Below are 27,301 nucleotides of genomic sequence, written 5' to 3'. Positions count from 1 at the left end.
GTTTTGCAGAGATAGAAACAGCAGTGTGATACCTCTGTTGGGAGTCTTACCTCATGTCTCTTGGAATTCGAAAATCCACTATTTTATTACCTAAGATGAAAATTTGTGATTTAAGGTGAAGTCACATTCCCCTCTCTCCTACCTTCTTTGTCTCACAAGTATGACAAATGTCCATTACTACAGCAGAAAAACCTTAAAACTGTCATTATAGTAAGGTGACTTTACAAAATGATATAGTTCTATATCGTTATTTTGGAAAAGACAAGTTCAAATACAGTATTTACTATGAATTTTCTTTAGGAATTTGAACATATTGTTAAAATTAAAGAAAATAACATTCAGCTAGGCACAGTGGCTCACACCTATAATCCCAGCACTTTGGGAGGCTTTGAGAGGCCAAGGTGGATGGATTGCTTGAGGTCAGGAGTTTGAGGCCAGCCTGGGCAACGTGGCAAAACCCTGTCTCTACAAAAAATAGAAAAGAAATTAGCCGGGATTGGTGGCGTGCACCTATAGTCCTAGCTACTCGGAAGGCTGAAGTGGGAGGATGGCTTGAGGCTGGGAGGCAGACGTTGCAGTGAGCTGAGATCACACCACTGTACTCCAGCCTGAGTGACAAAGTGAGACCCTGTCTAAGAAAAAAAAAATAACTTTTACAACTTTAATAAGTTCACAACTCATTAAGTGCTTATTAACACTAGAAAGAAAACAGAAATAACCGTTAAGTACACAGGAATTTTAAACATAGGAATGACCCGATCCATTTGTTCTGCTGTGGTGGGCTAGTCTTTCATTGCCTCAGCTCTCTTCACTCTTTCACTGGAAAGTGAGAGAAGGCCTGAGATTTCTGAATACTAATAGTTTTTTAATCCATCTACTGTTAATCAACAAGCATTTACTTAATACCAATTAAAATTATATGTAGTTTTTAAACTATCCCAATTCTAGTAGTATATATATGTTGTAAGAGACAATGAAGAATTTTTGCTGAGTAGGAATATGGTTGTTGATTTTTGTTTTCATTAACTTTTAGGGAAATAGGGGATCAGTGGCATTTGGCAATTCAAGAAGCAATTTTAGAAAAATGCAGTGATAATGATGGCATTGTTCACATTGCAGTAGACAAAAATTCACGTGAGGTAAAGTAACTTTTAGTATTGAATTTCCTGTTTTGGATTTGTTACTATTAAACTAAGACTATTTTCTTTCTTTTTTGATATCACAGGGTTGTGTATATGTTAAATGTCTGTCTCCAGAATATGCTGGAAAGGCTTTTAAAGCATTGCATGGCTCTTGGTTTGATGGTAAGAAATTTGAGTATTATAAACATTTTGAAAATATAAACTAAACCAGATTTTAAATAAAAGAATTTAGGTTAGCATTTTTTTTAGTAACAATTTTAGATGACTTTATGTTTTGTGCTCACGTGTCTTTTACCACAGTTAATTTTCTGCAAATATTAAACAGTTTTACAGATCTAAAATACTATTTTTATCTTAAAACAGGGAAGTTGGTTACAGTAAAATATTTACGACTAGATAGATACCACCATCGCTTTCCCCAGGCTCTTACTTCCAACACTCCATTGAAGCCATCAAATAAACATATGAACTCTATGTCTCATCTTCGTCTTCGGACTGGCCTAACCAATTCTCAAGGAAGTTCCTGAAAAGATTTTCTTCCATTTATAAGACTGTTATTTACAATAGGAAAATTCCTGTTTGGCTTTTTGTCTTCCTTTTTAAATGCTTTTTGTATGTAATATTTTTACCGATTAATACATCTGTTTGAACGTTCCAGAAGTCTTAAGGTTCCAAAGGGATTTAGCAGTGAGGCATCAATGCTGAATAGGTAGGATAATTATTTCATTCAGTTTTTGGAGCTGAGTTAAACCAATACGCTTAAAGTTTTGCATGAGGAACATTGACTTTATTAAGCATTTTCAGATGTGTTGGTTGTATTTTTGCACCAAGAAGTGTTTGGATAACCACACAAAAGCATGATGAAAAGGCTTCTTGTAGTCCCATAATTTCTTGTGAACTAATGTTGTGAATTTTTGTATACAGTCACCTGCATAGTTCCTACAGGCTAATGTGGTAAAACTGTTGATTTCCTAATTTAACCTTAAGTTTCTGTTGCTTATAAGCAATTCATTTGCTACAGCTGGAATATGGGAAAATTAATTTGGGCTTAGTGGTTACAAATATGTGTAAGTGGATGTATATGTACTTAAACTGGCTTTGTATATATGTATAAATGCTGGTGGTGGTGGAAGTAGTCTTGTTTTGTGAGGATGTCTGCATTAAAGCAGTAAAATAAGCTTTCTATTTTATTCATAATCTAACGTGTGTGTATATATAATGTATGTGTATGTGTGTGTGTATATATAGATGTATGTGTGTATATATATATATGTATATACACACACACAGATATACACATATGGCTGTACTTTTGCATAAATCAAACAGCCAAACACCTGGAAGTATTAGAAACAAGTTTAAAATATCTTTTATAGGTTTTATATAAAAATGTCTGAGTATGATTTTCTGTGAAAGTTCTGAAACCAGTTGTAATAGATTCAAATTTATGTGAGCAATAAAGAAGAAATTGGCAGATATTGGAAAAATATTTTGCGAAAAGCTGTATTTATTATAAATACTAGGGCTGTGACATAGTACCATTGGGATTAAGTCATTTTCCCAATCTATTTATAATTTAATGATATGTTAGTGCCTCTGTTATATGGCAAGTTTAAAGCAGGGCACATTGTTGCAGCAAAATGTGTATTTGACAAATTATACTTGTAATTTTGGGTCATGAAGTTTGCAATATAGTAAATGCACGATTGACCGTTGCTTTGTGCCTCACTCAATATTTGTTTCAGTAAAGTTACTTTATTACTGTTTATAATTTCAGATAAAAATAGTTGCTGAGCAAATTTTACTTGTAATCTACAATTGGCTTTTTAAAAATAACCTGTTGATATATCGTCAGTCCAAATGAATATGTGAAACAGCTGGAATTGTATCAATTTTGGTTTTGTTTAAAGCTCAGTTTCCTTTCGTTTTATTGTATGCGTTGGGTTTGCAGCATGAACTTGCACAGATAATGCACGTTTTCTGGTTAAGTAAACATGATGCACACTATTCTGTAACAGAAAGCCCTATTGTGCCTTACTTATGTGCTTTTGTGGGCACCTTGTTTATGAAGAATAAAAAATGATTTGTTATCTGAAGAGAATAAATTTTAAATTCTCAGTTTATGTCTCAGATGCTAACGTGTGAAAATATAAATATATATAATATATAAAGTAACCAATCTTCCTGTATTTTATGTGCATCATAGCGATTTATCTGAGCTTAGTGACCCCCATCTTGTAACCTGTTGCAAGAGTGAATGTAAAAAATAGTTGTGGCATTTTAAATGGTCGCCTTTGATGCAGATGCATCTTTTTCTTGCTTCTAAAACATATTTCATGTAAACATTGTACATTTATTATTGTAATATATACTATTATGCAGCTTATTTTACCTGAAACTGTTAAGCCGACCAAGATCCCTCCCTGCAAGACAGATGGGAATGTGTATAATAACTAGGTATTTGAGAAGTTCTGAAGTTTGATGTAATCTGTTACTTGTCCTGTTAAAAAAAAAAGGAAAAAATTCTAATTAAAAATTTATTAGGTTTTTTTTTAATGTGTCTTGGCTTTTTAAAAACTTAAGTGTAGTGTATCTGTATTTATTTTTTACCAGTGAAAATAGGTGTCTTTAGTTTAAATCTGTTTGACAGTCTGTGAATATTTGTGCTTATAAAACTGAATGAAGACCCTAAAGATAATTTTAACCATCCATCTCCTCATCATTTTGTTTTCCCTTATGAAAATGTCTTCATCCAACTTTCAAGTACTTGAATCAAAATGGGGCAAGAATGTCAATAGCTGCATCACAAGCATTAGTTCTGCTAGATACTTTTTCACAACAAGACTTTCTCAAAAAAAAAAAAAAAAAAAAAAAGGAAGCATTTCTTTTAACATTCTGGCTTGAGTCCTACTGCATTATAACAATTAATGAACAGTTCATAGGCTAGTTACTTTAAATAGCGTTGGTTTAGACCTTTTGATTTGTTGATCCAGTAAAAAGACTAGTCAGTCATGTGGTACACTTACTGATTACCAACAAATGCCAAGTACTGTTACGTGTTAGGGATACAAAGTTGAAAAACACATGACCCATGTAAGGCCAAATGCCTCATCAGGAGCCCAGACAGCCACCCAGCTCTGCACTCAGCACCTCATTGTGCATCTAGCCCTCCAGTCGGGAATTGGGCTGATGCAACCCTAACCAAATCTTGCACCAAAAAAGCCACCCAACAACCTGCCAAACAATAGTGGCCCAATCACGCTCCCCCAGAGCCAGTCAGAGTGCCCTGCTATTGCTCCTTACTCATAGCCACAAAAACCCCACACCCCAGAAAGTCAGCTCAAATTCTCTGGCCCCTTTCCCAGACCATAGAACCTCGCCCAGGAGCTGAATAAACTGGCATTTAATTTTCTTATACTGGCCTCAGTTTCCTCATTTTAAACTCGGCAATAACCCTTACAAGTGGTGCCGAGACCGGAGTTCAAGACCCCTCCTGGGGGAAACTGACTCCTCTAACGTAAGTCGAACCAGGGAGCTGCCGCCCCTCCGATCGTCTGTAGCCATCACTGGATAAGACTCCTATTGCCCATAACCCCATCCTCTGTTTACTCTGAACCTTGAGGTACCCTGTCTGTAATCAAGGCCGCGTCAGGGACTCCTTCCCATCTCGAGCTGTGGGTCTCACGGAGATGTCACGGTGCCCCCTGCTCGCCTGCCCTGGAAGACAGGAATATTGTGGAGACGTCCCTGTACTCCTGTCCTTCCCCGTAATCTCAGGTACTTGGGTGTTGAGGTCCGGGGTGCCATTCCTCACTCCTGACTACTCCGGGACAGAGAGCGGACTATGGGTAATCAGGAGTCCTGCCTAGACCCCAAGTCGCCATTGGGATGTCTAGTCCAAAATTTACCCAAGCTGGGCCTCTCCGAAAAAAAGAAAAGGCTGCTTTTCCTCTCTACCATGGCCTGGCCCCAGTATACTCTGGACAACCAGTCCAAGTGCCCACCAGAGGGAACTTTTGATCTTAGCATTCTAACCTATTTAGACAATTTCTGCCAAAAAAAAAAAAAAACATGGTGAACGGTTGGAGGTCCCCCACGTTCAGGCCTTCTGGTATCTGCTCCCATCCCACCCTCTGTTCCTCTTGCACCACCACTCAGCTGCTCCTGGCCAAAGAAACTCCCTCACCACCCTCGGCCCCTACACCATCCTCCTCCTTTTCCGACCCCAACCCACAAACCCTCCACCATATGCGGAACCTCAACCCCTCTTCCTAGTCCCAACCTCTTCCTCCTCTTCCTAGTCCCAACCTAGCCTCTCCTGTCAGTGCTCACACCCGCTCACACTGTGCTCCTAAGGAGGAAACCTCGCTCCTTTGCCCCCTTCACAAGGTCGCCAGAGCGGAGGGCGTTGTCCGAGTACATGTTCCCTTCTCCCTCTGACCTATCAGCCATTGAGAAACGCCTAGGGTCATTTTCCACCAATCCTACTGCTTACACAAAGAATTCCATTACCTCACCCAGGCTTACGACCTCACCTGGCATGATACCTATGCAATTCTGTCCTCCACCCTCACCCCAGATGAGCGTGACCACATCCTTACGGATGCCTGGGCGCACGTTGATCAGATACATCTCACAATCAGATGCCAGTAGGTGTGGCGGCGGTCCGAGGCCGACCCTAATTGAAATTATCAAACTGGTCAAGATGGCCGCTGCCGCCGAGACCAAATGCTACAGTACCTCCTAGCGGGCATGCAAAGCGCAGCCCAAACGGTAGTTAATTTTGATAAATTAAGGGAAATAACTCGGGGTCCTACTGAAAACCGCGCTGCCTTCCTTGACTGATTAACTAATGCTATGATCCTTCATAGTCGGCTGGACCCGGCCTCTTTACCAGGGGCTACAGTTCTAGCCACCCATTTCATCTCTCAGTCAGTGGCTAACATTAGAAAGAAACTTAAAAAGGCTGAGGAGGGCCCCCAAACTCCCATGTGAGACCTGGTAAATATAGCATTTAAAGTTTTTAATGGCCGAGAGGAAAAGGCTGAGGCCACCAGCCAGGCCCGTCTACAGCAAAAGGTAAACCTCCAAACCCAAGCTCTTGTGGCAGTCCTGAGGCCGGCAGCCCACCAGGCGCCTGGTGGAGGGGGTCCATCGAAACCCGCCAAGAACTCCAGAGACGTTCCGCCTAGGGCCTATTTCAAGTGTGGTCAGGAGGGACACTGGGCATGTCAGTGTCCATGTCCCCTACCACCTACCAAGCCTTGCCTGAACTGCAAGCAGCTTGGACATTGGCACAGTGATTGCCTGTCCCGGAGTGCAGGCCCACCCCCGCGCCTCTATGTGGAGGGCAGATGGGTCCGCAGGAAGCAATCCCATCACTTGAACTTCTCGGCCTTCTGGACAACCGACGCAGCCTGGACTTGAAGACCCCCATCACCCTTGCTGAGCCCAGGGTAATGCTGCAGGTAGTGGGCAAGTCCATTTCCTTCTTAGTGGACATGGAGGCTACCTATTCTGTATTGTCTTCCTACTCAGGACCTAGCATACCTTCCCAGGTTTCAGTCATAGGAATTGACAGTAAGCCTTCCTGTCCCAATCAAACCCATCCTTTAGCCTGTGTCCTCAAGGGTCACCCCCTTTCCCACTCTTTTTTAATTATACCCTCTTGCCCAGACCCCCTTTAGGACGAGACATTCTCCAGACTGTGGGGGCCACTCTCCAACTCACCGGCCCCCCACACTCAAGCCCATCATCCGCTCACCTCCTACTGCCACTCCTAACTGATGCCACGTTCTGCCCTAACTCCTCGCCTCAACCCCCATCCCTCCTGATGTAGTTAATCCCCTGATATGGGATACCTTCAAGCCTGTAGCGGCCAAATATCATACCCCGGTTAAGATACTTCTCAAAGATCCTACCTACTTTCCTTCATGTCCTCAGTTCCCCATCTCGAAAACCCACCGTCAAAGCCTGAAGCCTATTATCACCCGCCTGCTAGCCCAGGAACTACTTATTCCCACCAGTTACCCTTGTGACACTCCTATCTTGCTGGTCCGAAAGTTGTCCGGCAACTACCGCCTGGTTCAGGACCTGCGCCGCCACTGGATACCTAACTTTGCCTCTCTAGCTAAATCTCTGTAAGTGGCAGCTAAGGACACCCCCAAGGGACCTCTCTCCCATCCTGAGGTTGTAAAATGGGCTTTTAAAACCCTCCAAACTGCTCTGTCCACCGCACCCCCACTTCATCTGCCGGACCTCAATTGCCCCTTTTATCTGTTCACTGATGAGAAACAGGGCGTTGCTGTTGGGGTTCTAACCCAACCCCTGGGTCCTGTGTTCTGCCCTGTAGCCTACTTATCAAAGCAACTTGACCCCATGGTCAGGGGGTGGCAGTCTTGCCTGCAGGCCCTGGGAGAAGCAACAGAACTTACCAAGGAATCCCTAAAATGTACCCTGGGCCAGCCCATCTCAGTGTCCTCTCCTCACCGGCTTACTGACCTCCTCTCCCACAAATCCCTCGCTCACCTAGGGCCCTCCCGTCTACAGGAGTTCCACCTGCTCTTCATTGAAAATCCTTCCGTCAGCCTTCACCCCACTTCCCCACTCAACCTGGCTACCTTGCTTCCCGTTCCATCCCTTCCCCCTTCCCCAGCCCACTCCTGCCCTGAACTAATGGATACACTTGCCAAACCTCGGGAGGGCCTATCCGACCTTCCCCTACCTAACCCAGACCTTACCTTCTATGTGGATGGAAGCTCAGTAATGACAGCCGACAGGCGGCGAAAGGCCACCTATGTGGTAGTCACAGATTCAGCAGTCACAGATTCAGCCACCCTTGAGGCACATCACCTCCCTGACGGAACCACATCACAAAAAGCAGAACACATTGCCCTATCCCGAGCTGTTACACTAGCACAGGGAAAACAAGCAAATATCTATACTGATTCAAAATATGCCTTTCTTATTACCCATTGCCGCTCTGCCCTCTGGAGAGAGCGGGGATTTCTTACCACAAAGGGGTCCCCAATATTCAATGCTACACAGATCTCCAACCTTTTACAGGCCTTATCATTGCCCAGGGAGGTTGCAGTCATACACTGCTGAGGACACCGAGCCCAGCATGATGCTCTCTCCTGGGGCAATGCGCGGGCAGACCCAGCAACAAGACCTTTAATGCCAAGTTGACCCCTATCCCTATTACCACAGCCACACAGCCTGTATACTCACCATCAGAAAAACAGGCCCTTATACTAAAAAGGGGAAGAGAATCTAATCAGGACTGGATCTTCCTAAATAACAGAATTGCCTTTCCCCAGGAAGAGGCCCCTAAAATTATTGCTGAAATCCACCAATCCTTACATATAGGGCCTAAGGCGTTACACCACTTTGTACAGCCCCTCCTTTTCTCGCCAGGTCCGCAACAAACAATAAGCAGGTATACAAGGCATGCATTACTTGCTCTAAGGTCTCACCTCAGGGAGGCTTAAGGCCACAGTTTCCTACCCACCAAATGCGTGGCAACCTACCGGCCCAAGACTGGCAAATTGACTTCACTCATATGCCCACTCACAAAAGTTCCGTTACGTCCTAACTTTTGTAGATACCTTTTCAGGTTGGATTGAAGCCTTCCCCACCTCCCGGGAGACAGCAGACATGGTGGCCTCCCTCCTTACTCAAGAAATCATCCCTCGCTTCGGCCTACCTGCCACCATCGAGTCGGACAATGGTCCAGCATTTACAGCCCAAGTAGTCCAGCTAGTCGCCAAGTCCCTCGACATCTCCTGGAAACTGCACATCCCTTACCATCCTCAGTCGTCGGGTAAAGTTGAACGGGCCCACGGCATCCTCAAAGACCGTTTGGCCAAACTTGCTATTGAGGTAAAACTCTCTTGGCCCACACTCCTACCTCTTGCCCTGGCCCGGGTCCGGGCCACCCCATAGGGGCCAACGGGCCTTAGTCCCTTTCAATTGCTGTACGGCCAGCCTTTCCTGGTTTCCCATAATCTCCCTGTAAAACCACCCCCACTGGCTTCCTACCTTCCCTTCCTCTCTCTTCTCCGCCACCTGCTTAGGGAACACACGGACCGCACCCTACCTGTTGTTCCAGGACTGGAGGACCCCCACCCAGTGACGCCTCTCCAACCAGGTGACAGCGTTCTCCTCTGAAAGCTCAAACCAGGATCTTTGCAGCCCAGGTGGTCGGGACCCCACATTGTTATCCTAACCACCCCCACAGCAGCCAAACTCCTGGATCACACTCCATGGTACCATGAGTCCCGCCGCAAGCTGGCCCGCCAAAATAATCAGTGGAAATCTGAACCCCTGGGCCCCACTCACCTTCGCCTCATCCGTGGCCCTGACCCATCACCCCCTAACCCTTCAGAGCCTCCTCCTGACAGTCCTTCAATATCTCCTCTTGAGGCCAACTCATATGTTTGGCGCTTCTACACCCAGGAATCCTGGTCTGAGGGCCCCACCACCAGGACCCATTATCTTGCACAGGCAAACTGCCTAACAGGCGGCTGTCAGTCTACTGTCTCCATCCTCATCCCACATGGTAAAAGCGCTGTACTCGGTGGCGATCATGGGTTTCACTTTCAGCACAGGCTGTGTTTTTTATATGACCAAACCAAGGACTACTGTCATTGGTGGAACACCACCTACGGGGATGCCCATACAGCTCTTGTGTTATTCACAAGCCACAGCCTCCAGGCCGTCCCAACCGCATGCTCACTCGCTTCAGCAATGGTTCCTTAGCCCTCAACATCCAAGACCCCTGGCACAGCCATTGGGATGCAGGAGTGTCCGGTAAAGTCTATGAAGATTATACCTGGAGCCACCCTTAGGGAACATGGCTAATATTCCGGTCCTATACCCGCACCATCTTTGAAGCAATAGAACAGCTCAGTTCTGTAAGCCATACAATCCTGCAAAATGAAGCCACCCTAACTAACCAATTCAAACCCTCAGATAGCACCTCTCAACCTTTCTCTTGGTTGACTCTAGTACAGCAGGGAGCCAACATGTTAAATTTAACTAAAGCCATGAATATCACCAACTGCTTTTTATGTGCCTCTCTCAGCAGCACCCCCTTAGCTGCAGTTCCCCTCAGGTCCGGGTTCAGTCTGTCACAATCACCTATGGGACCTGACACCATCTTAAGGGATATTCCCTTGTTCCAAGTACACCCTCACAATTTCTCTCTCTGCTATGAGACAGCCAGCAGCTCCAGTGCCAGCTGTAACACCACAGTGAAGTTAGAGGTATAAACGGACAGGCCGAACTTCTATCCCTCCTTCCACCCTCCCCTAATCACCGAGACAGACAAGCAGTCTTCCTTCCAATGGTCGTTGGTCTCTCTCTAGCATCCTCTCTGGTGGCGGCCGGGCTGGGTAGCGGCACCCTAGGCTACAGTGTCACCTCAGCCACTCAACTAAAGGACAAGCTTCGCTTAGCTATCGAAGCGTCAGCCACCTCCCTGGCCTCCCTCCAGCAACAAATCACGTCACTAGCCCAGTTAACTCTCCAGAACCCACGGGCCCTTGACCTGCTGACAGCAGAAAAGGGAGGTACCTGTCTGTTTCTTCAGGAGCAGTGCTGCTATTACATCAATGAAACAGGCCTCGTGGAAGAAAATGTCAACACTCTCTATCTCCTCCAAGAAGACCTCTGCAAGAAGCAGAATGCATCAGTCTCACCTCTCAACTGTTGGCAATCCCGTTATCACTCCCATTATCATAGTTTGCCTTTTGTTAATGTTAGCCCCTGTTGTCCTCAGGTTTTTACAAGCCCGCATGAGGGAAATTTCCAGGGTGGCGGTAAACCAGATGCTACTTCACCGCTATGTCCGGCTCCCAACCGAGGCACCAGCCAACTGACTCTTCCCCCTTACTATGCCCCTAGTCAGCAGGAAGTAGCCAGATGATCGTGACATCCATATCATCAAAAGGGTCGGAATGTAAGGCTGGACGCCTCATCAGGAGCCTAGACAGTCACCCAGCTCTGCACTCAGCACCCAGTTGTGCACCCAGCCCTCCAGTTGGGAATTCTGACTGATGCAGCCCTAACCAAATCTTGCACCAACAAAACCCGCCTGACAACCCGCCAACAAATAGTGGCCCAATCCCGCTTCCCTAAATCCAATCAGAGCACCCTGCTGTTGCTCCTTACTCATAGCCACAAAAACCCCATGCCCCAGGAAGTGGCACAACTTCTCTGGCCCCTTTCCCAGACCATAGAACCTCACCCGAGAGCTGAATAAACTGGCATTTAATTTTCTTATACTGGCCTCAGTTTCCTCATTTTAAACTCGGCAATAACCCTTACAACCCAATCCTCAGGATGGTCACAGTCTAGAGGAAGAATACTGAGCAGATAAATTAAAAGATAATGTGGAAAATACAGTGACAGTGAAACAGGCAAAGGAATTCTGGGAGTAAAGAAAGGCACCTTATGCATCTTAATATAGAGAGAAGACCTCAGGGCAGGTGAAGCAACAACTAAGCCCTATTTTAATTCAGTTGACTGCTTATTGAGTACCTCTTAATTAGTATAGATACAATGATAAAAGTCCTCTTTCCCTTGAGCCCTCAAGAGAGCTCTGTTACTGTGATGAGCTCATGAACATGAATGTGTGTGATCTGTGTCATTACAAAAATCTATACTCATTTGCATATAAGTTCATGAATATCTTGTGAATATTGAAGGCTGATGCTGGATTTTGTTATATTTTCCTTGTAGTCACAGTTTGAATGACAAGTTATGATTTCCAAGTGAACAGTGGTTTGATATGTCATGTGCCCGGAACATTTCCTTTAATAAGGTTTACCTGCTCCTGTTGACATCACATTATTGTAAGTCCCCTACATGGCTTTTTTGCCTTTTTTTTCCTAGACTTACTTGGCAAGTCACTTTTTCCAGATGACTCACAGCATGCTAAGTCAAGCAGAATTTTGGCAATCACTCTTTTGGGAAGGATGCAGAACAGATACTTAAGGACTGAGATGATTAGGAACCAGAAGTTGTGTTTAAATAAACTTTATGTCCAGAATGTCCAGAATGCTCTTGACCTTTAAAGCCCCATCTGTTAAGCTTTATGGCTAGAAATGCATTCTTGTGGTGGTCTTCTATGCCTGAGAACCTGTACTAGGGGCAACAGAATAGAAACATTTTATTGATTCTTAAATTTTAAAACCAGTAGAGCCTGTGTAACTCAGATTTACTTTTTATTCATGGGAAGACATTGGAGACCAGAACATACTCCTGAAACTGGAAAGAAGACAACATAGGTATAGAGAGCACATGAACGAAGATTGATGAGAAACAACCCAGTTTATGCATAAACTAAAAGTAGAACTGGGTGTGGTGGCTCACACATATAATCCCAACTAGTTGAGAGGCTGAGATGGGAGGATTGCTTGAGGCAAGTTTAAGACCAGCCTTGGCCAACATTTAGACTCATCGCTAAATGAGAAAACAAAGTTATCTGGGCGTGGTGGCACACACCTCTAATTCCCATCTACTGGTGGGGCTGAGGTGGGAGGATTGCTTGAGCCCACAAGTTCAAGGCTTCAGTAAGCTATGATCATGCCACTGCACTCCAGCTTGAGTGACAATGAGACCCCATATCTAAATAAAATAAAAAATCGACTGGGCACGGTGGCTCATGCCTGTAATCTTAGCACTTTGGGAGGCTGAGGTGGGTGGATCACTTGAGGCTAGGAGTTCAAGACCATCCTGGCCAACATGGCAAAACCCCATCTCTACTAAAAATACAAAAAATTACCTGGGCATGGTGGCATGCACCTGTAGTCCCAGCTACTCAGGAAGCTGAGGCATGAGAATCACTTGAATGCAGGAGATGGAAGTTGCAGTCAGCCAAGATCGCACTGCTGTACTCCTTGGTGAGCAAGACTGTCTCAAAACAAAAAATAAACCATAAGCAGTTTCATATGGCTGAATTACTAAGTTTAAGGACATAAATAGATAAGAAAGATAGATAATGGTCACATCATGGAAGGCTTTGTAGGTCACATGAAGATTGGATATCGGCTATTAAAGGGAGTTTAGGTGAGAAATGAATGATGAAGATTTGTTGGCATGAAAAATAGAGAAAAGATTTGAAGAATAAGAAAATGGAAAAGATTCATTATTGAGAGAGAAACTAATATCTAATTCTCTAGCATGGGAAATCTATAATCCCAACATTGGGCAATACATGGTAAGGAACAGATTGGATAGGAAAAATTGATAAATGGGGTTTTGGCTATGTTGAGTTTGACATGCCTTGAAAACATTTAGGTGGATGTTTCTAGCAAGTGAGGAAGGATCTACATTTTTGAGGTATTTTGAGAACTGTCTGAGGGAGGTACGATTTGGAAGTCATAACCGTGACCATGGGTTAGATGACCTAGAGAGTCCAAATGGTTAATCCCATTTCTGCCATACTTAACCTGTGTGGCCCTTAGATGCGGATTGCAGATGAGGTAAGTAGAAGGAAAATTTGAACTAAATTTAGAAGGTAGAATTTGAGGTTTTTAAATGATGTGAAGTTTAAGTGTAATCTAATATGACCATCACATTTCTGGCTTGGGTAGCTGGTTGGCTGGTGATGACATTCCTCAAATTATAGATTACAGTTGTTCCATGGTATATGCAGGGATTGGTTCCAGGACCCCTGTGGATACTAAAATCCACAGATGCTCAAATCCCATACATATCAAATGGCATAGTATTTGCATACAATCTACTCATATCCTCCCATGTACTTTAAATCATCTCTAGATTTTTAATACCTAATACCACATTATTGCTATCTACATAGTTGTTATACTGTATTTTTATTATTTTAAATTTTTTTTGGAATATTTTCTATCCACTGTTTAATCCATAGATTTAAAGCTTGTGGATACAGAAGGCTGACTGTACTAGAGGAGGGGAGCAGGAAGCCAGTAATGGTGCTAGAAAAGATTTCCCAGAATTGGTGAAATAAAGTAAAATAATCCTTCTGACTTCTCTTTGTTTATTGAAGAATATTGTTGGAGGAAGGGCAAGAGGGGACTGTCTTTAAGAATCTCTCCTCTCTACAAAACAGAATTAACTTACAAAATGTTCTGGCATTGTCTGTGACTCTTTAATATTGATTAGAAATTTTCCTGGTTTGTAGAAACATGAGATGTTGTGTGGGTCTAGAAACCTGCGCTGTCAAAAGAAGGAATACATGCTAAAGTTTACTATTGTCTACTTTTGGACTGTTCTTAAATGATTTTTCTTACACTCAAAATGATAAACTTGTTTGAGGCTTCATGTTAGCCTGTGTAACTGTAGTTAAGTCATTTGGCCTGAAAGGCTTTTTCCTTTTTTTTTTTGTAACTTCATTTTGTTGAAGTGATTTTAAAATACAACTTTTAAAGGGCAGTCTTATTTTTATAGTTCCAAATGTGCAGTACTTCTCTTTACATATATTTTAAAAAGCTACTAATATGGAATTTTGAAATTTCAGTGACTATTTCCTACTAAATAGTAGCCAAATTCAAGTTGGATTTCAAGGCCTGACTTTATCTGGACAGGTGCTGTTTCAGAGAAATAGGTTAGTTGTGTAATTAATAGTTTTCTAATGGGCACATTAAAAATATAAAATGAATAAAACTAATTTTAGTACATTTAACATTATACATTCAGATTATCTGAACGTGTCATAAAAAATGCTACTTTACATACTTCTAAATCTTATAAAACTTTATAGCTAAGGTGACCCTGGGATATTTGACTTAAGTGCTAAACCCTATACAATGGGCACCTTATTTATAGCCCATCTTAATGTATATTTGACATTTTAATTGGAAATACTTGATCTATATTGAGATTTCATGGAATCTACAGTTGAAACAGTAGATTCACATACCCAAGTTCTTCCCAAAAACTTAAAAGTTTTAAAATTTAAATTCAAACTTAATTAAGTTGAATCAATCAAGCTAAAACTTCAGTCCTTCATTTGTACTACCCACATGTAGCCAATAGCCACATTCAAATGGTGGCTACCATGAGTACAGGTCTGAGAACAGGTCTAAACCAACCTGTACCTTTCCAGCCAAATCCCAGTCCTCACCCGTCTACCTGTGCTCCAGCTGAACTGAACCGCTTGCCTATCTTCTACATACCTAATTTTACTTGATTCTGTCTTTTCTGATGTTGCTTTCTGCCTTTACTGATTGATATTCTCCTATTATGCCTCCTTCACTTAACTTTCTCCAGCCACCTGGTCTTCTATATCTTCTGTGTACTTCCTACCTATAGGCCCTTCACACTTGCTGATGTCTGCCTATAATATTATTTTCCTGGGCCCAGATCTTTAATATTATTGTGTCTCAGGAATAGAGAGACCCAAGGAGAGGGAGAAAGATGAGGAAACAGCTGATCAGTGGAACATCCAAATAAATGTGGTATATCACATTTATAGATTTGTATGTGTTGAACTATCCTTGCATCCCTGAGATAATTCCCACTTGGTCATGGTGAATGATCCTTTTATCGTGCTGTTGAATTCAATTTGCTAGTGTTTTGTTGAGGATTTCTTCATCTGTGTTCATCAGGGATACTGGCTTATAGTTTTCTTTTCTAGTAGTGTCCTTGTCTGGCTTTGGTATCAGGGTAATGCTGGCCTCATAAAATGAGTTTGGAGGTTTTGTTTTTCTTCAATTTTTTGGAAGAGTGTGAGAAAGATTAGCATTACTTCTTCAAATATTAGGTAGAATTTAGCAATGAAGCTACCAGGGTCCTGAACTTTGTTTTATTGTTTTGAGATGGAGTCTCGCTCTGTCACCCAGGCTTAAGTGCAATGGTGTGATCTTGGCTTACTGCAGCGTTCGCCTCCCAGGTTCAAGGGATTCTCCTACATTAGCCTCCAGATTACTTGGGATTACAGGCACCTGCCACCACACCCAGTTAATTATTTTTGAATTTTTAGTAGAGACAGGGTTTTGCCACGTTGGCCAGGCTGGTATCGAACTTCTGCCCTCAGGTGATCTGCCCAACTCAGCCTCCCAAAGTGCTGGGATTACAGGTGTGAGCCACTGTGACAAGGCTGAACTTTGTTTTTTCTTGGCCTTGCTGTGAATTAGGCTTTGGTTTAAGGAAATTTTGTGATAGGTTTGAACCTCTATCCATATTACCCAAACTGTCTTCATATTGGCAACAAGGCCACATCAACTTTCTTATCATTCATGTATTTCTTGGAGAAGAACATTTAATTTCCTTGAAGAACTTTTCATTTATAGTTTGGCTGTTTGGTGCAAGAGGCCTAGCTTTTGGCCTGTCTTGGCTTTTTACATGCCTTCCTCACTAAGCTTAATCCTTTCTAGCTTTTGAATTAAAGTGAGAGATGTGCAACTCTTCCTTTCACTGAACATTTAGAGGCTTATTAATTGGCCTTGTATTTTGAGATGGTGTCTCACTCTTTTGCCCAGCCTGGAGTGCAGTGGTGTGATCTTGGCTCACTACTGCAACCTCCACCTCCCAGGTTCAAGCAGTTCCCCTGCCTCAGCCTCCCGAGTAGCTGGGATTACAGGCACGTGCCACTATGCCCAGCTAATTTTTGTATTTTTAGTAGAGATGGGGTTTCACCATGTTGGTCAGGCTGGTATTGAACTCCTGACCTCCAGTGATCCGCCTGCCTCAGCCTCCTAAAATGCTGGGATTACAGGCATGAGACACTGTGCCCAGCCTAATTGGCCTAATTTTAATACTGTTGTGTCTCAGGAATATGGAGACCCAAGGAGAGGGAGAAAGATGGGGAAACAGCCGGTCAGTGGAGCAGCCAAAACACACACAACATTTATCAATTAAGTTTACCATTTATGTGGGTGCAGTTTGTGGCATCCCAAAACAATTACAATAGTAACAGCAGAGATCACTGTTCACACGTTATCATAACAGATATAATAATAATGAAAAAGTTTGAAATACTGTAAGAATTACCAAAATGTGACACAGAGACCTGAAGTGAACACATGCTGTTGGAAAAATGGCACCAATAGACTTGACTCAGGATTGCCACAACCTTCTACCTGTAAAAAAAAAAAAATGCATTATCTGTGAACAAAGTATGCCTCTATTTATTCCTCGAAAATCATGGGGGGAAAAACATTTACCAGCATACCTCTTAAACAAATTTGAAAAACTAGATAACTATCCTGATGGCAATTTGGAAATTACTTTTAAGATGGTTTCCTCAAGACTCTCTCATTGCCATCTCTTCTCATTCTAATTACCTTGAAAGATTACAATTCTCAGGCCACCAGCAAGTGATAAGATGAGCATTGAGACATAGAGAAGAGTAATTCCAGAATTAATAAAAATTATAGAGGGAGAAATGCAAGGAGAGTACAAGTGGTGAAATATGTTGGGAATGATGGTTTTCATTTTATTGGTTGAGAGTATTAGGGAAAAGACTCAAAGAAAATTAGCCTAATTTTCTTTCCTTAGGAGGAAGACTAATTTTTGTATGTAAAATTAGTCTTTTTCTGAATGTGAAATCAGTCTTCCTCCTAAGAGTTGTGAACTGGCTGGGCATAGTGGCTCATGCCTGTAATCCGAGGCAGGAGGATTCACTTGATTGAGCTCAGGAGTTCAAGACCAGCTTGGGAAACATAGTGAGACCTTGTCTCTACTTAAAAAAATAAAAATAAAAAATTAGCTGGGCATGGTGATGTGTGCCTAGTCTCAGCTACTCAGGAGGCTGAGGCAGGAGGATCACTTGAGCCCAAGAAATAGAGGTTGCAGTAAGCTATGATTGTGCAACTGCACTACAGCCTGGGTGACAGAGCAAGACTACCTTAAAAAAAATAGTTATGGACATTAGCTTGAAATTTCTATATAGATTTATGGAAAATATTCTTGTAGCATTTGGTTTTTGATCACAAGACTGGATGATAGTTTAAAAAAAAAACACCTCAGTATGCATATGGGCACGAAGGTTGATTACAGGTGATAGTGAAATAGAGAGAGATGGTTTTGGGGATGCACTGCTCCTACAAGCTGCTCTACAGAGTTATTAAGGGACTTAGTTATTAGACCTCCTTACTCCTTCATCACTCCACTTTTTTAGTCCCTCTTTTATATTTTCCATCTGTCTTTCTGTACTCCCTACTGAGAAACTTTTTCACATCTATTTTTGAGTACACTAATTTTATGTTCAGCTGGTTTTTCAAAAAATTTTTTTAAATTTTTTTATTTTTAAGATGGGGTTTCACCATGTGGGTCAGGCTGGTCGGCTGGTCTTCAACTCCCGACCTCAGGTGATCCGCCCACCTTGGCCTCCAAAGTGCTTGGATTACAGGCGTGAGCCACCACGCCTGGCCTCAGCTGGGTTTAATCAACTCATAAATAGGATTTTAAAAATTTGTCTTTATAATATATATTAGGTCTATTTATCTCAACTTTATTGACATATGTCATATATCATACAATTCATCTATTTAAAGTATCTAACTTAGCAGTTTTTACTGTATTCACAGAGTTGTGTAACCATCACAATTGATTTTAGAATATTTTCATCAACCCAAGAAGAAACTTATACCTCTTAACCATCACTCTCAATCTTCTTAACCCTCATATTACTAGGCAACAACTAATCTTTCTGTCTTCATATTTTCCTATTCTGAACACTTTATGTAAATGGGATCATAAAATATATGGTCCCTTATGGCCAACTTCTTTCACTTAAAGTAATGTTGTGAGGATTCATCCATGTTGTAGCATGTATCAGTACTTTATTTGTTATAGCTAAATAATTTGTATAGATGTACCATATTTTACTTATGTGTTTATCAGTTGAACATTTGGGTTATTGCCTCTTTTTGATTAATATGAAGAATGGTGGTATGATCATTCATATATTAGTTCTTAAATAGACATAGGTTTTCTTTTATCTTGGGTATAAGTAGGAGTGGAATTGAAGGTTGTGGCAACCCACAAGTCATATGGTAACTCTATGATTAACATTTAAGGAATTGTTAGGCTGTTTTCCAAAGCAGCTGTACCATTTTACATTCTCACCAGCAGTGTATGAAAGTTCCAGTTTCTTCTCATCCTCTTCAATAGTTATTATCTTTTTAAAGCCATCCTAGCAGGTATGAAATGGTATCTTAGTGTTGCTTTGATTTGATTTTCCCTGCTGGCTAGTGATGTTGAGCATCTTTTGTGTGCACATTGGCATTTATATATCTTTTTTGGAGAAATGCCTATTCATATCATTTGCCAATTTTTAATTGGGATACAGTCTTCATTACTGAGTTGTGAGAGTTCTTTAAAATTACAAGTCCCTTATCAGATTTTGATGTGCAAATATTTTTCTCCTATTTGTGGCTCTACTCTCTTGATGGTGTCTTTTACAGCACAAATGTTTCAAATTTTGATAAAGTCCAATTTATTTTTTGTTGTTGCTTGTGGTATGAGTTTTTAAGAAACCATTGCTTAATCAAAGGTTATAATGATTAATGCCTGTTTTCTTCTAAGAGTCTTACTGCTTTTCCTCTTACATTTAGGACTTCGATACATTTTGAGTTAATTTTTTAATATTGTGTGAAGTAGTAGTCCAACTTCATTTTTCTGTACATGGATATCCATTTGGGACATCCCATGAGATATCCCAGCTGTTGAAAAGGCTTTTCCTTACCCAAGTGAATTGTTCTGTCACCATTGTCAAAAATCTACTGTCTGGTGACTCACGTCTATAATCCCAGCACTTTGGGAGTCTGAGGCGGGTAGATAAACTGAGGTCAGGAGTTCAAGACCCAGGCTGGCCAACATGGTGAAACCCCTTCTCCTCTAAAAATACATAAATAGCCACTCCTGGTGGTGGGCGCCTGTAATCTCAGCTACTTGGGAGGCTGAGACAGGAGAATCACTTGAACCTGGGAAGCAAAGCTTGCAGTGAGCAGAGATTGTGCCACTGCACTCCAGCCTGGGCAACAAACAGCAAAACTCCGCCTCAAAAAAAAAAAAAAAAAATCTATTACTGTAAATGTGAAGGTTTATTTCTGGAATCTCAATTATATTTTATTGATTTATATGTCTATCCTTATGCTAATACCACACTGTCTTGATTACTGTAGCTTTCTAGCAAGTGAAATCAAGAAGTGTGAGCCCTTGAAATTCCTTTTTGTCAAAATTGTGTTGACTATTCTAGATCCTTCAATTTCCTAATAACTTTGGTGGGATATGCTTCAATTATTGCAAAAAAATGCAAAAAAAAAAAAAAAAAGGCCAGCTGGCATTTGGACAAACTATTTGAAAGCATGAAATGATAATTTTCACTGTTTGATTTCGAAGAATCATTTTGCAAAATATCCTGGCTTCATTTTAGAAAGGGTCTCTCTCTTATCATATAATTTCTTTCTGCTCTTTTCGTTGTCATTTTTGTTGTTGTTTGTTTTTGAGACAGGGTCTCACTGTGTCAACCAGGCTGGAGTACAGTGGCACGATCCTGACTCACTGCAACCTCTGTCTCCTGGGCTCAAGCAATCCTCTCACCTCAGCCACCCAAGTAGCTGGGACCACAAGTGTGCACCATCATGCATGGCTAATTTTTTGTATTTTTTTTTTAGAGATGAGGTCTCTCCATGTTGCCCAGGCTTGTCTCGGACTCCTAGGCTCAAATTATCCATCCAATTATCCACTTGAGAGTCTGTAGACTCTCAAAGTGCTGGGATTACAGGCCTTAGCCACCATGCCTGGCTTCCTTGTCATTGTTTTTTATGCTTGCCAACTTTTCTTTAATTGCTATCTGGACAGACCCTGACACATTTCTGGTAATGCTTGCTATTTGAGCAATTTTCTGTCATTTTTATTGACTTTGTGAAATCCTCCATATTTTGAGAAGTTTGCTAGTTCTCTTTGTAGTGGAGTTTCATTGAACTTATATTGTGTTTTTAATAACAATCTGCAAGACGCTGACACAGACATTAACATAATGGGCAGAAATAGATGGTACTATGAAGCAGAGATGAATATTCAAGGGGCACTTGTAAGGCTGGCGGCCTCATTCGGAGTACCTCGTGAACTCCAGGGACAATGAAACTGAAACCTAAAAGCTCCAGCTGATGCAACCCTGACCAGCTCTTACACTAGAAAAACCCACCCAATAACCCGCCAACCAATAGCGGCCTGCCCCGTCCCAATCCCTCTCCTCCGGAGCCAATCAGAGCACCCTGCTGTTGCTCATTCCTCATAGTCATAAAAACCCCATGCCCCAGGAAGTCAGTACGACTTCTCTGGCCCTCTTTTCCTGGACCATAGAACCTCGCCCAGGAGCTGAATAAACTGGCATTTAATTTTTGTATACTGGCCTCAGTTTCCTCATCTTAAACTCGGCAATAACCCTTACAAGTGGTGCCGAACCCAGGAGGAGTTCAAGACCCCTCCTGGGGAAAATGACTCCTCCACCCTAAGCCGAACCAGGGAGCCGCCGCCCCTCCAATCATCTGCAGCCATCACTTGGTAAGACTCCTATTGCCCATAACCCCATCCTCTGTTTGCTCCGAACCTTGGGGTACCCTCTCCGTAATCGTGGCCATGTCAGGGACTCCTTCCCGTCTCAAGCTGTGGGTCTCGCGGAGAGGTGCCAGTGCCCCTGCTTGCCTGCCCCGGAAGACAGAAATATTGTGGAGATGTCCCTATACTCCTGTCCTTCCCTGTAATCTCTGGTACTCGGGTGTTGAGGTCCAGGATGCCGTTCCTCACTCCTGACTACCCCACAACAGAGAGCGGACTATGGGTAATCAGGAGTCCCACCTAGACCCCAAGTCGCCATTGAGATGTCTAGTCCAAAATTTACCCAAGCTGGGCCTCTCCATAAAAAAGAAAAGGCTGCTTTTCCTCTCCACTGTGGCCTGGCCCCAATATACTCTGCACAACGAGTCCAAGTGGCCACGAGAGGGAACTTTAAATCTTGGCATTCTAACCGATTTAGACAATTTCTGTCAGAAAAATGGTAAATGGTTGGAGGTTCCCTACATTCAGGCTTTCTGGTATCTCCACTCCCGTCCCACCCTCTGTTCCTCTTGCACCACCACTCAGGTGCTCCTGGCCAAAGAAACTCCCTCACCGCCGTCAGCACCTTCACCAGCCTCCTCCTTTTCCGACACTGACCTGCCCAAAGAACTATCCTTTCCACCCACCCAACTCACAAATCCTCCGCCATATGCGGAACCAAACCCCCTCCAACTCCTCCCCTTTCTAGTCCCAACCTAGCCCCTCCTGTCAGTGCTCACACCCACTCACACTGTGCTCCTAACGATGAAACCTCCCTCCTTTGCCCCCTTCGCGAGGTCACCAGAGCGGAGGGCGTTGTCCGAGTACATGTTCCCTTCTCCCTCTCTGACCTATCAGCCATTGAGAAACGCCTAGGGTCATTTTCCACCAATCCTACTGCTTACACCAAAGAATTCCATTACCTCACCCAGGCTTACGACCTCACCTGGCATGATACCTATGTAATTCTGTCCTCCACCCTCAACCCAGATGAGCGTGACCACATCCTTACGGCTGCCCGGGTGAACGTTAATCAGGTACATCTCACAGTTAGATGCCAGTAGGTGTGGCGGCAGTCCCCGAGGCCGACCCTAATTGAAATTATCAAACTGGTCAAGATGGCCGCTGCCGCCGAGACCAAATGCTACAGTACCTCCTAGCGGGCATGCAAAGCGCAGCCCAAACGGTAGTTAATTTTGATAAATTAAGGGAAATAACTCGGGGTCCTACTGAAAACCGCGCTGCCTTCCTTGACTGATTAACTAATGCTATGATCCTTCATACTCGGCTGGACCCGGCCTCTTTACCAGGGGCTACAGTTCTAGCCACCCATTTCATCTCTCAGTCAGCAGCTAACATTAGAAAGAAACTTAAAAAGGCTGAGGAGGGCCCCCAAACTCCCATGTGAGACCTGGTAAATATAGCATTTAAAGTTTTTAATGGCCGAGAGGAAAAGGCTGAGGCCACCAGCCAGGCCCGTCTACAGCAAAAGGTAAACCTCCAAACCCAAGCTCTTGTGGCAGCCCTGAGGCCGGCAGCCCACCAGGCGCCTGGTGGAGGGGGTCCATCGAAACCCGCCAAGAACTCCGGAGACGTTCCGCCTAGGGCCTGTTTCAAGTGCGGTCAGGAGGGACACTGGGCACGTCAGTGTCCATGTCCCCGACCACCTACCAAGCCTTGCCTGAACTGCAAGCAGCTTGGACATTGGCACAGTGATTGCCTGTCCCGGACTGCAGGCCCACCCCTGCACCTCTATGTGGAGGGCAGGCCGGTCTGCAGGAAGCAATCCCATCGCTTGAACTTCTTGGTCTTCTGGACAACTGGTGCAGCCTGGACTTGAAGACCCCCATCATGCTTGCTGAGCCCAGGGTAAAGCTGCAGGTAGTGGGCAAGTCCATTTCCTTCTTAGTGAACACAGAGGCTACCTATTCTGAATTGCCTTCCTACTCAGGACCTAGCATACCTTCTCAGGTTTCAGTCATGGGAATTAACGGTAAGCCTTCCTGTCCCAATCAAACCCATCCTTTAGCCTGTGTCCTTGAGGGACACCCCTTTTCCCACTCTTTTTTAATCATACCCTCATGCCCAGTTCCCCTTTTAGGATGAGACATTCTCCAGACTGTGGGGGCCACTCTCCAACTCACTGGCCCCCCACACTCAAGCCCATCATCCGCTCACCTCCTACTGCCACTCCTAACTGATGCCACGTTCTGCCCTAACTCCTCGCCTCAACCCCCTATCCCTTCTGACGTAGTTAATCCCCTGGTATGGGATACCTTCAAGCCTGTAGTGGCCAAGCATCATACCCCGGTTAAGATACTTCTCAAAGATCCTACCCACTTTCCTTCACATCCTCAGTTCCCCATTTTGAAGACCCACCGTCAAAGCCTGAAGCCTATCATCACCCGCCTGCTAGCCCAGGGACTACTTATTCCCACCAGTTCCCCTTGTAACACTCCTATCTTGCCGGTCCAAAAGTCGTCCAGTGACTACCAGCTGGCTCAGGACCTACACCTTATTAATGAGGTGGTGGTACCCCTCCACCCTGTAGTCCCCAACCCATACACCCTATTATCCAACATTCCCTCCACTACCTCTCATTTTACAGTTCTTGACCTCAAGGACGCCTTCTTTATCATTCCCTTTCACCCTGAGTCCTACTTTCTCTTTGCCTTCACCTGAACGGATCCTGACACCAATCTGTCACAACAGCTTACCTGGATGGTCCAGCCTCAGGGATTTCGAGACAGCCCTCACATTTTTGGACAAGCCTTGGCAGCCGGCCTTGGCTCCTGCCCCCGTCAACCCAGTCTCCTTCTCCAGTACCTGGACGACCTGTTACTTTGTAGCCCCTCCCTCTCCCTATCCCAACAGCATATTGCCACTCTCCTTAACTTTCTTGGATCTCAGGGATACCGAGCATCTCCCTCCAAAGTACAGTTATCAGTCACCTGGGTGGTCTACTTGGACATTTGCCTCACCTCTAAAACTAAAAGCCTAACAACAGATCGCCGGAGAGCACTTCTTTCACTGCAGCCCCCGGAGACTGCTGACCACATTCTCTCCTTTTTAGGATTTGTAGGATTCTTCCACCACTGGATACCTAACTTTGCCTCTCTAGCTAAATCTCTGTAAGTGGCAGCTAAGGACACCCCCAAGGGACCTCTCTCCCATCCTGAGGTTGTAAAATGGGCTTTTAAAACCCTCAAAACTGCTCTGTCCACCGCACCCCCACTTCATCTACCGGACCTCAATCGCCCCTTTTATCTGTTCACTGATGAGAAACAGGGTTGCTGTTGGGGTTCTAACCCAACCCCTGGGTCCTGTGTTCTGCCCTGTAGCCTACTTATTGAAGCAACTTGACCCCACGGTCAGGGGGTGGCAGCCTTGCCTGCAGGCCCTGGGAGAAGCAACAGAACTTACTAAGGAATCCCTAAAACTTACCCTGGGCCAGCCCATCTCAGTGTCTCCTCACCAGCTTACTGACCACCTCTTCCACAAATCTCTCTCTCACCTAGGGCCCTCCCGTCTACAGGAGTTCCACCTGATCTTCATTGAAAATCCTTCAGTCAGCCTTCACCCCACTTCCCCACTCAACCTGGCTACCTTGCTTCCCGTTCCATCCCTTCCCCCTTCCCCAGCCCACTCCTGCCCTGAACTAATGGATACACTTGCCAAACCTCGGGAGGGCCTATCTGACCTTCCCCTACCTAACCCAGGCCTTACCTTCTATGTGGATGGAAGCTCAGTAATGACAGGCCTTAGTCCCTTTGAATTGCTGTACGACTGGCCATTCCTGGTTTCCCATAATCTCCCTGTAAAACCGCTCCCACTGGCTTCCTACCTTCCCTTCCTCTCTCTTCTCTGCCACCTGCTTAGGGAGCACACAGACCGCACCCTCCTTGTTGTTCCAGGACCAGAGGACCCCCACCCAGCGACGCCTCTCCAACCAGGCAACAGTGTTCTCCTCCGAAAGCTCAAACCAGGATCTTTGCAGCCCAGGTGGTTGGGACCCCACAGCAGCCAAACTCCTGGGTCACACTCCGTGGTACCATGAGTCCTGCCTCAAGCTGGCCCCCCAAAATGATCAGAAATATGAACCCTGGGCCCCACTCACCTCCGCCTCACCCGTTGCCCTGACCCGTCACCCCCTAACCCTTCAGAGCTTCCTCCTGACAGTCCTTCTGATATCTCCTCTTGAAGCCAACTCATACGTTTGGCGCTTCTACATCCAGGAATCCTGGGTTGAGGGTCCCACTACCAGGACTCACTACATTGCCCAAGCAGACTGCCAACCTGTCAGCTGCCAGTCAGTGGTAATAAGTGAGATCAAGAAAAATAAAAACCAAAACTCTACAAATCCAGTTCTCTGCTCATGGCCTGTGTTTTCTCTATGACCAATACTATGACTATTGCCATTGGTGGAACACCACCTATGGGGGGTGCCCATATAATTCCTGCATCATCCATACACCACAGCTAGACATAATGGGAACTCAAAAAGGGGAAATTGTACTCACCTCCGACAGCAGAGGTAAGTTATTTCTTACCATCCATGACCCGTGGGAAAACCACTGGATAAAGAGGGTCAATGGAAAAATCTACAATTGGTGGCAAAACTGCCACCCCCAGGGAACATGGCCGATATTCCAGTCCTACATCCACATTGTCACTGAGGTTATAGGACAACACAGCTCTGTGAGCCATACAATCCTACAAAATGAAGCCACCCTAACTAACCAATTCAAACCCCCAAATAGCACCTCCCAATCTTTCTCCTGGTTGACTCTAGTACAGCAGGGAGCCAACATGTTAAATATAACCAAAGCCATGAATATCACCAATTGCTTTTTATGTGCCTCTCTCAGCAACTCCCCCTTAGCTGCAGTTCCCCTCAGGTCCGGGTTCAATCTGTCACAATCACCTACGGGGCCCAGCACCATCTTAACAGATATCCCCTTGTTCAAAGAACACTCTCAAAATTTCTCTCTCTGCTATGAGACAGCCAGCAGCTCCAGTTCCAGCTGTAACACCACAGTAAAAGTAAAATCCTCCCTCTAAGTGCCACCAGGAGGATACTTCTGGTGTAATGGAATCTTAACTAAAGTTATTAATGCCTCCTTCCCTTTCCCTTGTGTGCCTGTCACCTTGGTCCCGCAGTTAGAGGTGTACAGACAGGCCGAACTTCTATCCCTCCTTCCACCTTCCCCTAATCACTGAGACAGACGAGCAGTCTTCCTCCCAGTGGTCATTGCTCTCTCTAGCATCCTCTCTGTTGGCAGCCAGGCTGGGTAGTGGCGCTCTAGGCTACAGAGTCACCTCAGCCACTCAACTAGAGGACAATCTTCACATGGCTATCGAAATGTCGGCCACCTCCCTGGCCTCCCTCCAGCGACAAATCACATTGCTGGCCCAGGTAACCCTCCAGAACTGACGGGCCATTGACCTGCTGACAGCAGGAAAGGGAAGTATCTATCTGTTTTTTTCTTCAGGAAGAGTGCTGCTATTACATCAGTGAAACAGGCCTTGTAGAGGAAAAAGTCAACATTCTCTATCACTTCCAAGAAGACCTCTGCAAGAAGCAAAATGCATCAGTCTCGCCTCTCAGCTGGTGGCAATCCCTTATG

At 44.2% G+C, this 27,301-nt stretch overlaps 1 protein-coding gene across 1 annotated transcript in view; it reads left to right on the top strand.

Moving 5' to 3' along the window:
* The window catches only part of LEMD3 (LEM domain containing 3), a 74,689-nt gene extending 70,993 nt beyond the window's left edge, over positions 1-3,696 (top strand). The window contains exons 11-13 of the mRNA XM_017507299.2: positions 1,034-1,139; positions 1,226-1,304; positions 1,506-3,696. Of these exons, the coding sequence (XP_017362788.1) occupies positions 1,034-1,139; positions 1,226-1,304; positions 1,506-1,669 (349 nt within the window). The 3' untranslated portion in view covers positions 1,670-3,696. The remainder of the gene's footprint in view (positions 1-1,033; positions 1,140-1,225; positions 1,305-1,505) is intronic.
* The last annotated feature ends 23,605 nt before the right edge of the window (positions 3,697-27,301 follow it).

Source organism: Cebus imitator, unplaced genomic scaffold (assembly GCF_001604975.1).
Source record: "Cebus imitator isolate Cc_AM_T3 unplaced genomic scaffold, Cebus_imitator-1.0 Scaffold372, whole genome shotgun sequence".
NCBI classification, from domain to species: domain Eukaryota; kingdom Metazoa; phylum Chordata; class Mammalia; order Primates; family Cebidae; genus Cebus; species Cebus imitator.
The sequence above is the reverse complement of the archived record's forward strand: the minus strand, read 5'-3'. Positions and strand labels throughout refer to the sequence as shown.